The 10,666-nt window shown below is 40.8% G+C and overlaps 1 protein-coding gene across 2 annotated transcripts in view; it reads right to left on the reverse strand.

Moving 5' to 3' along the window:
* CAPN3 (calpain 3) overlaps nt 1–9,352 on the reverse strand; it is an 80,458-nt gene extending 71,106 nt beyond the window's left edge. For both annotated transcript variants that reach the window (XM_027869942.1, XM_027869941.1), the window contains exon 1: nt 8,957–9,352. In XM_027869942.1, the coding sequence (XP_027725743.1) occupies nt 8,957–9,265 (309 nt within the window). In that variant the 5' untranslated portion in view covers nt 9,266–9,352. The remainder of the gene's footprint in view (nt 1–8,956) is intronic.
* Between the last annotated feature and the right edge of the window lie 1,314 nt (nt 9,353–10,666).

The following is a 10,666-nucleotide window of genomic DNA, read 5'->3' on the forward strand; positions in this document are numbered from 1 at the left end:
TTTCTTTCTTTCTTTCTTTCTTTCTTCCTTCCTTCCTTCCTTCTTTCATTTTTTGTTTGAGTCTTCTTGTACAAAATGACTAACATGGAAATGTTTTACATGATTGCATATGTATAACTTATATCAGATTGCTTACCATCTCAGGGAGGGGGGAGGAGAGGAAGAGATGGAGGGATAGAATTTGGAACTCAAAACTTAAAAAAAACCCTAAATGTTAAAATTTGGGGTTTTTTTGGGGGGTGTGTGAGGCAATTGGGGTTAAGTGACTTGCCCAGGGTCACACAGCCAATGTCAAGTGTCTGGTCTGAGGCCAGATTTGAACTCAGGTCCTACTGACTCCAGGCCCAGTGCTCTATCCACTGTGCCACCTAGCTGCCCCTAAAATTTGTTTTAACATGTAATTGGGGAAAAAACAAAATATTATTTAAAAATTATAATGGGCTGCTAATCACTGGGTCAGTCAATGATATAAGAGAGATATCAATGGTATCTGGTGACCAATACTGAGGAGAACATACTAAAATGGGGACTCATGTTCATCTTCCATTCAACCACAAAAAGTTATTTTTCTAAAGCATAGGTCCAACTATGTCACACATACACATACCTCCCCCCATCCCTTACTCAATAACAGTGGCTTTCTATCACTTCCAGGATCAAAGGCAAAATCCTCTGTTTGGCACTCAAACCCCTTCACAACCTGCCATGCCCTCCTACCTTTCCAGTCTCCTTGCACTTTATACCTCCCTCCTCCCCCATGTACTCTTTGGGCCTCCTTGCTGTTTTATGAACAACATTATCGATCTCTCAGGTCTGGGCATTTTCTCATTTTCCAACTACTCATACATTGAATGATCTCCCTCCTCATTTCCCCCTTTTGGCTTCCCTGGCTTCCTCCAAATCCCAGCTAAAATACTGTCTTCTACAGAAAGCTTTTCCCAATCCCCCTTAATTCTAGCGCCTTCCTTCTGATGATTATTTCCTATTTATCCTATATATAACTTGTTGCCTCTCCCATTAGATTGTGATCTTCTCTTGAGCAGGGACTATCTTTTATCTTTCTTTGTATCTCCAGCTCTTAGCACAGTGCCTGGTACAGACACTTAATAAATCGGAATGATTAACTTACTTGAGCCATTAGTATTAGAAAGACACCTCAACCTCTCAGGAGGTACCCCTAGAATGCTGAGGGGGAAGATGTACTTTTGCTCTGGAGATCTGGCTTTCCAGTCAGACAGTTGGGATAAGAACCCAGAGATGATATGGACTACATTAAATACAGAACAGCTTTTATTTAGTCCTATTGAAAATGCATAAAGAACCCACTGTACATAGTAAATAATAAATACAATTTTCTTCTGTCTCTGGTGAGTTCCCACCTTACTCCCCCAGGATCCTCTACACTTCTGAAGACTCATAGTGTCACATCCACTGGAAGGAAAACTCATTTGTAATTGCTAATGAGACAGTCTCCTTCTCCCCCAGCATTTATGTCCCACTTTCAGTCCAGGGATACATGCAGGACTCCAGGCCTCCAGCCTTATAGTGCTATCCTAAGAGTTTGGACTTCCTCTGGAAGGAAAATGAACTTGGCGTTGCTAGAAAGGCAACCCCCATCCCATTGAACCTGTACTGTATGAATAACTCATGGCAATAGTAGAAAGCAAGGCTTTTGTCTTTTGCTCCCCAGTGTTACAGCTTAATCCCTTGCTGTTCCTCCAACTTTAGGTCACTCGTTCCTTTCTTTTCTCCCCCAGAATAGTAGCATTGCTAGGAATTCTGCCTTCTCACTTTACAGAAGGCTGGATTTTAGAACTCAACTGCTTACAATAGTGAAGTTGAAGAGAAGAAAGTTATTCCCAAAGGATAGAAAAATAGCATAGGATCACAGTATTTAGAGATGGAAGGAATCTGAGAGGTCTGGTTTGATTCCTTCATTTCACTGATAAGGAAACCAAGTGCAAGAGAGGTAAAATTACTTATTATAATAAGGCCAAAGAGGAGACAATTACTCTGGAAGGACAGAATGAGATACATACAAAGAAACTTTTTCACTCTTTATCAAAATTAAAGTAAAAGAATGTATGAAATTATATTTCTTTAATAACTAGGGAGTAAAAGGACGATATGCTTAATCTAGAGTAGAGTTTTTTAACCTGGGGTCCACGAATTTGCTTCTTAAAAAAAATTTGATAACTATTTCAATATAATTGGTTTGCTTTGTAACCTTATGCAGTTTATTTTATTCATTTAAAAACATTATTCTGAAAAGGTGTTCATAGGCTTTACTGGATGGCCAGAGAGGTCTATGTTATTAAAAAAAAAAGCAAAGAAGGCCTAGATGAGAGACTGGTCTTAAAGTGTTTGGCAAGATTCAACTAACCATGGAAGTGAAATCCAGAAATGCTGGCAACCAGGGCCAAATGGAAAATCCCCTTCTTCTACCTCTCCTCTTCCTCCTTCTAAAAATTATACAAAACAGATGTCAGGGAAAAAATAGTGGAAGCTTAAATATTGATGTCAGAGAAGAACCAAGGTTTAAGGAAGTGAAAGTGAGCTAGAAAGAGACAGGGGTCAACTTCAGAACAGCAAGGAAAAGAACCAAAGAGAAGGAGAGAATTCCATTGGAGAAACCAAGGAGTAAAGATTCCTGGTGCTCTTCACATAGGGATCCCTCAGTACTTAGCAATAATAAACAGATTACATAGTAAGCTGAAATTTAGGCAGATGCTTTTTTCATTGGTATTTTCAGTGCCAAACAAGAGGCTTGGGCACAGAGTAGGTGCTTAAATGATTGCTCATTGATTGACTGATGGCTGTGTTGAGGAAGAATTATTTTTTAAGTGGAAGCTATATACATAGTGTCCCAAAAGTCTTAGTGCAGCTTTAAACTATTAGTGCTTAAAGGATCTGAACAGTTGCCCACCATGCCTGCTGATTACTAAAATGAAACTTTTTCTCTAGAGATAAGGAGTGATGAAAATTGGTTGGCTTTAGAGTCAGAGGTCTTGGGTTTGAATCCTGTCTTGGTCACTTATGGCAAGTCATATAACCTTTCTTGTCTTTTATTTCTTAATCTATAAAATGGGGGAGGGGTGGACTAGATGACTTTTAGTCCTATCCATCAATAGGACTGAGACTAGAGTCAAAAAGACTCATCCTGCTGAGTTCAGATCTGGCCTCAGACACTTACTAGCTGTGTGACCCTGGGCAAGTCACTTTATTCTGTTTGCCTCAGTTTTCTCATCTGTAAAAAGAACTGGAGAAGGAAATGGCAAACCACTGCAGTATCTCTGCCAAGAAAACCCCAAATGGGGTCATGGAGAATTGGACACAACTGAACAACAAAAATCAGTAAGACTGTGTATAAGGGTGGGACTGACTTAGGCTAGTATCCTATTTAGGTTCAGTGTTGGAGCAGAATTAGTCTAAAAGGAAACTTCTAGGTTGGAAATGAATTTCTCAAACACAACTATGCAGAATTAGGAATCCCTGAAGCCTCTTTCTAGGATGCATCTATTGTTACAAGCTTACCCTATTTACTCCTCCAATCTTTCAACTCTGGTTACTTATCTTACTGCTTGGAAATCATTGAAGTATAACCAGGACTCAAGCCCATTTGCATAAGACTTTCCTTCTTGGTAGAGAATAATGACTGGATGCTCTGAGCTTTCATGAAGGATGGAGTTGGTGACAATTTGGGAGAAGGAAGATGCTCTTCAGACATTGGTGTCTGGAGGGAAAGTCTGAGAATATGCCAATATACAGAGGAGCTCATGTCTTGATCATGTACCTAGCTTAACACGCTAGAGACTTCAGGAAATTTCTTTGTAGGTGAAATCTGAGGATAGGAATATAATTGAGGAACCACCTCCTCTATATGTTGGCTTCTTCCTTGAGTTTTTCTCTCCCTCCAGGTTGTCGTTCAGTCCTGTCTGATTCTTTTTGGCATCATGGACCGTAGCACACCAATACTGTCCAAGAGGTTTTCTTGGCAAAGATACTGGAGTGGTTTGACATTTCCTTCTCCAGTGGATTAAGGCAAACAGAGGCTAAGTGACTTACCCAGGGTCACACAGCTAGTAAGTTCTGAAGCTTGATTTGAACTCAGGTTTTCTGATTCCAGGCCCAGCTCTCTATCCACTGAGCCACCTAGCTGCCCACTTCCTCAGGTTCCAAGTTGACTAAAGAACTTCACACCTTGTAAATGGATATCAAAGTGTAAACATTTTATTTCATTTAAGGCCTCATTATCTCTGTTATCTGCCCCTTATATTCTCCAGTTTTATAAAGTGGGCTGGGGGAAATCAATTGATCAGGAATCTCCTGATCAGCTCTCTTCCTCCTATCCTTCTATCCCCACTACATATAATAACCCTATACATACCCAATCAAAGAAAGATTCTCATTTAATTCAATGGGGATAGTTCTCCCCCCCAGCAGAATCCTGACAGAGACCAGGTTACAGTTTACAATGGAGACATATAGACATATATCTCTGTGTTTATATATATATATATATGTATATGTGTATGTATATGTATGTGTATTTGTATACATATGTGTATGTATATATGTATCTGCTTAGCTCGCCATTTCTCTGCATGTTGAAACACTGCTATTTCTTGAAATTGTTCTGGATGTGTTACAATATCCTGGATTTCTTCACTGCCCAAGAAGATGGTAGTAACTCTGGGGAGAAGAAGCTGGTTGCTATGTGTGTGTAACTATATTAAGGGATATGGGGTTGCATTGAAAGAAGGTTATATCAAGATGTGACTAGATGTAGGAGGGAAAAGAGAATCACCTCTCTGGTGTTTCTTGGCAAATTTACAGGTTTGAAGCATGACAAGAAGCCTGATTTTTACATTGTGGGACTAAGGAATCACTTTCATTCCTCTGCAATCATCTCATATAGAAAAGTTTAGTATTGTAGGAACAGTGTTTCCCCGATGGAACAATTTTTCTCCAACTGCAACATGGAGAAGCTTTACCTAAAAGAAGACGAAGCTGCCCCGGGGCCTTGATTGGCCTAAGCTTCCCTCATATGTGCCCATCCTCTACCTTTAATCCCACTCCCCAGCTCCCAGACAACATGAGGTAGGTGCAGGGCAAAGCTGCCCCTGGGACCTGAGTCATTTAGGGCCATAAAAAAATCCCATCCTGTGCGATGTAGGTCTCTCAGACTCGATGGGTGTCTGAGACCTGGAGAACTGCCAAACCCTGATGACCTAATGATCAGATGGGTTTCCATATGGGGGAAGAAAAAAAGCTAAGTGCCATTGCATCCTCGTATATCCTTGCCATATTAGGGCAAAGTCAACCTCCTTGTGTTAAATATTCAGTGCCTTTTGGGCAGCTAAGTGGCTCAGAGAATAGATCATTGGCCCTAGAGTCAGGAAGACCTGAGTTCAAATCTGGCCTCAGACACTTGATACTTACTAGCTGTGAGACCCTGGGCAAGTCACGTAACCCCCATTGCTTCACAAAAAAAAATTAAAAAAAAAATTCAGTGACTTTTGAGTGCCTCATTTGGTCCCAACTTCAAACTGTTAGAGCCAGAGTCTAAAAGACTATCATTATGTCCTTAGATCAATGCACTAATCTAGGAAAGAAGAGCTCTTTGGGAGAGCAAGCGGCTTGGAGAACAGAAAGCAGAGAGAAGAATCTCCTGGGAGTATTTCTATCCAGATTATATTGACTAGTGTCAGATCAGGGAAGTGAGGTGGCACAATGAATAGAGCACTTGGCCTAGAGTCAGGAGGACTCATCATCCTGAGTTCAAATCTGGTCTCAGACACTTTCTAGCTACGTGACCCTGGGCAAGTCACTTAACCCAGATTGCCTCAGTTTCCTCATCTGTAAAATGAGCTGGAGAGGGAAATGTCAAACTACTCCAGCATCTTTGCCAAGAAAACCCCAAATGGGGGTCATAAAGAGCTGGACACAACTGAAGTGTCACATCACCCTCACTTATTCTCATGTTTATAACTCTCTCTCTCTCACTCTTACACACACACACATACAAACACACACACACATACACACACCCCTCATCTTCCAGTTATATCATCTCTCTGTCAATTTCTTCCATGTCTTACTTTGTAATGAATATATCTATGAATTTATAAAATCATAAGAGTTCTAGGTAGGTATTTTAAAGTGCTTTTCACATACTACCTGTGTGAAGTAGACAGCACAAGTATTATTTTTCCCATTTTATAGACATCCAGTCACACAATTAATAGGTAAAGAGCTACAATTTTGGTCCACGTTTTCTCCCTTTGCTCCTGATTGATCTCCAGCTCAGTGGAAGAAGTGGAACCTGAACAGTATCCTGAGCAGCTAGATGGCGAAGTGGATAGAGAATCAGGAAGACTCACGTTCCTGAATTTCCAATCTGGCCTTAGACACTTCCTAGCTGTATGACCCTAAGCAAGTCACTTAACCTTGCTTGCCTCAGTTTCCTCAACTGTAAAATGGACAGGAGAAGGAAATGGTAAACCACTCCAGTATCTCTGCCAAGAAAACCCCAAAAGGGGTCATGAAGAGTTGGACAGGACTGAAACAGCTAACCAACACTAACAGACAGTGTCCTGGTGGAAAAGCATGTTCTAATGGAACAACTCATGGAAGGTGTTGAGAAAGCAGACTGAAAAGGGTTTCAGCTGAGAGAGTGAGCATGATTTATTCTGGCTGCATGTACAAATGTCTATTACATATACATAATTTTTCATTATATAATACGTAATCATAATTGTGAGCCTTGCAATTATCTAAGTATGATATATAAATACTGTTGATAGATATGTTTCATGGCTAAAGGAAGTGCAGCTCAGAGAGGTCATAATTAGTCAGCCAATAACCATTTATCAAGCACCTACTATGTGCCAGGCACTGTGCTAAGTGCTGGGAATACAAAGAAAGGCTAAAGACAGTCCCTACTCTCAAGGAGCTCACAATCTGATAGGGAAGAAAACACGCAAACAAGAAACATGATATAGACAGGATAAAAAGGTAATGAGATCATGCAATCTGGAAGGCACCTTAAAGGCCACTGAATCCAATTTCCTCATTTTACAAATAAGAAACTAAGACACAGAGTGGTTGAGTGACTTGCCTCAGGTCACACAGCTAGAAAGTGATAGAAATGGGATCTGAATTCAGGTCTTTCTAAATCTTAAGTGTAACACTATCTATTATGCCATACTATCCCTCTCCCTTCCCACCCTGGCCTCTACCCTGCTTGGCAGAGAAGGTACCAATCTGTATTTGTAGAGGAAGATTCTCGCTGAAAACTCCCTATGCTAGTGAAATCATAGGTATGGAGAAAAAAAATTGCTCTAATGGTAGGAGAGAAAGAGAGAGAAAGAGAGAGAGAGAGAATTTGTGTCTAGACAGGCCATCTGTTGTTAATCAATTCATACAGTGGCACTGATGTCTTTAACTGGCAGAGCTGTTGTTTGGTCAGTTTTAGCTGTGTTAGACTCTTGGTGACCCATTTGGGGTTTTCTTGGGAAAGATACTGAAGATTCCTTCTCTAACTCATTTTACAGATGAGGAAACTGAGGCAAACAGGATGTAGTGACTTGCCCAGGGTCACACAGCTAGGAAGTATTTGAGGCCAGATTTGAACTCAGGAAGATGAGTCCTCCTTTCTCCAGGTCTGGCACTCTATCCACTAGCTACCCTAAACTAGCAGAGTACCTTGTTCATAAATACAAGCTTAATAAATATCTTTTGACTTTGATTGGATTTGATTTACATTTCAAATATAAATAAAATCCATCAACATTTCTAGTCAAAAACACACTCTGCAAGTGCTGACTGGGATCCTCGGGTCAATGTTTCCTGGTAGTAAGGCTCTCCCAGTCATTGAACAGTATTCACTTAATTTCCTGATATTTAACACTTATCTGCTCAACATATTCTGATTCCTTCCCAGTGCTCTCTACCAAACAGAGAAGTCTCCAGGAGAGGTCACTATGTCACATCATATCACCTGGGAACACTGACCTGATGAGACAGGAGCTCACATTAATTATGCAAACACATAGGTTAAAATGAGAAGAATTTTCTCAATCTTACAGAGAAAATGAAATCATTATTCATAGCTGATGAATAACAGAGAATAAGCATCATGTTGGTTGAAGAACAGGGGTGAGTAGCAAAGGAAATGAGTGTACACTCATTCTCTCTTACGTAGGTTAGTGAAAATTAGTAACATAAGAAATTCGGCAAAAGTTCCAAATGGGAGTTTTGGGGGCTAGGTTTAATCCTGGTGTTACTACTGACTGGTTATTCAACTTTAGATAAGTTCATCTGACCTGTCTGGGCCTCAAGTGCCACAGCTGTAAAATGAGGGAGTGGGAGCAGGCATTTCCCTTCCAACTCAATATTCTGTGATGCTAGGAAATGTGTGACTATTAATGAATTTATCTTTGCTCACAATTAATTCTTTCTGGTGTCTCAGGGTTTCAGAATAATATGTTTCAGAAACATATTACCAGTAGCAGACTAAATGACCAATATTATTTCAGTCTAAGAAAGTGAAGGACTCCTTCCAAAAAAAACCACAAAAAACAAACTCAAATCAAAATATTAAAGAGAAGAGAGCAGAGCTACTTTGAGTAGGATTTAGTTGAAAAAAAAAATAGATAGCATTTCTTTTACCCAATAAGTTAAGGCAGCGCTCCAATTATAAGAAGCAAGTGATATTAATTTTAAAAAGAAAATCAGGTCCTAAATCCCTCTTGCTGTTGATATTTCTGGGACTTAGTTGTATCCAAGATTACACACTTCCCTCCTTCCTCCCTCAGATTTGGGAGAAGAATCCAGCAAAACAATTTACAGGATGCCCTCCTCTAGCGCACATGTGCAGTGGTGACAGCTGAATGGGGTGGAGGCAGTGAGTACAAGAACCTTCTTTGAGAACAGAAAATAGCCAGCTACTCACCGGTGGTCTCTTCCAAACAAACTGGATGGGGAACTTCTGGCTGTAGAACAGAGAGGTCTCATCGGGGGGGAAATCAGGATCCACATACAGAACCTTCTTTTCTAGACATTTCTTGTGCAGCTGCTCAAAAGTCTTCTCCTTCACTCCAATAATAGGGAAATTCCGGCTGATAATAGCTGAATAGATGCCCCCAGAATTCACCCCACCTGTATCGGTGGTTGGGGCATGGACTGGGGGAGGAACCACTCCTGGAGAGAGTGGGCCAGCCTTTGTCGGCTGAGCCACCGAAGTTTTAATGACTATTGGCATCACTGCAAAATAAGAAGGAAAAAATGTTTTCGAAAGAGATGAAGAAAGTGTTACCTCCAAGGAAAGGAAGCAACAGTAAAGAGGAAGTTAATGCCGTTCAACTGAAGGCTTTGTCCTTTGAGAAACAACGTCAACATTGAGACTTCAGAATTTTAAAACTGTCTGGAAGGTTGTTCTGCATATGTCCATCCCAGATAGCTTAGTATGATCATATGGTCCCCTGTAGCCAAGACTTTTTTTTTTTCTGATCAAGGAACAAGAAAAGTCACTTTTATCTCAGGGGTTCTTAGCAGGAGCATGTACGCCAGAGAGAAGAAGAGTGTGTGTGTCTATATCAGGGGCTCAGAGAAGCTTGAGCCAGGACAACTAAAAATAAACATGAAGAAAGTTAATGCATGTGAGCAGAAGAGAGAGGCTAGCAGGAGGCTGTTTTCTGAGTTGTCTTATTCCTGAGAAGAGTGACTTGGCTAGGGAAATTTCTACAAGCTTGTATCACTGTGAGGCAATGTTGTTTATGGAAAGGGTAAATAGTATGCTTGAAATTAGCGAAAGAAGCAATTGACTAAGAAGAATTGCCCAGGAGTCATTGAACAGGAAACAGTGCCATCTAATAGCCAATTCATGAAAATCTATACTGAGAAGAGAGAGCAAGGAAGAATGTTGTGTTCTTGAATTCTGGAGAAACATATTCCCTTCAAGAACATACATTTTTCATTTCTAAGACTCTGATGGGATAGCAGAACGCTATCTGGAGATAGTGGCTAGGTAGCATAGAGGATAGAGCACCGGTTCTGGAGCCCGGAAGACTCATCTCCCTGAGTTTAAATCTGACCTCAGCCACTTACCAGCTGTGTGACCCTGAGCAAGTCACTTAACCTTCTTTGCCTCAGTTTCCTCACTTGTAAAATGATAACTGGAGAAGGAAATGGCAAACCACATTAGTGTCTTTGCCAAGAAAACCCCAAATGGGGTCACAAAGAGTCGGACATGACTGAAAAATGACTGAAGAATAAAATCTGGAGCTGGAGCTGGTATCTCTTCTAGATGAATAAGTTTGGGGGGGATTACCTTAGTTTGGAAGGATCTGCATACCAGCTGAGCTCCTTAGCTAAGAAAACTTTCCCTCCCACTCACGTTCATGTGATCTCCCTGGAATAGTCAACTCTGGTAGGTCAGCCAAAGTGCGCAGTGAAGTGGCACTCACTTGATTTCTCAGGAATCCCATTTTAGGGAACTGACTTAAGATCTAGAATGGCATTCTGAACAAACTGGTCAGTCAGTGTAGGGCAGGATCCCCGCAGGTTCAGTAGCCATTTGACCGACAAATGGAATGGCTCTGGAGATGAAAAATGACTGGGTGTCTCTGGACATAGTATTCTAGCTTCATGTTCTGTAGTTTTG

This window comes from Vombatus ursinus, unplaced genomic scaffold (genome assembly GCF_900497805.2).
Source record: "Vombatus ursinus unplaced genomic scaffold, bare-nosed wombat genome assembly UNPS02014794.1, whole genome shotgun sequence".
Taxonomy (NCBI): Eukaryota; Metazoa; Chordata; class Mammalia; order Diprotodontia; family Vombatidae; genus Vombatus; species Vombatus ursinus.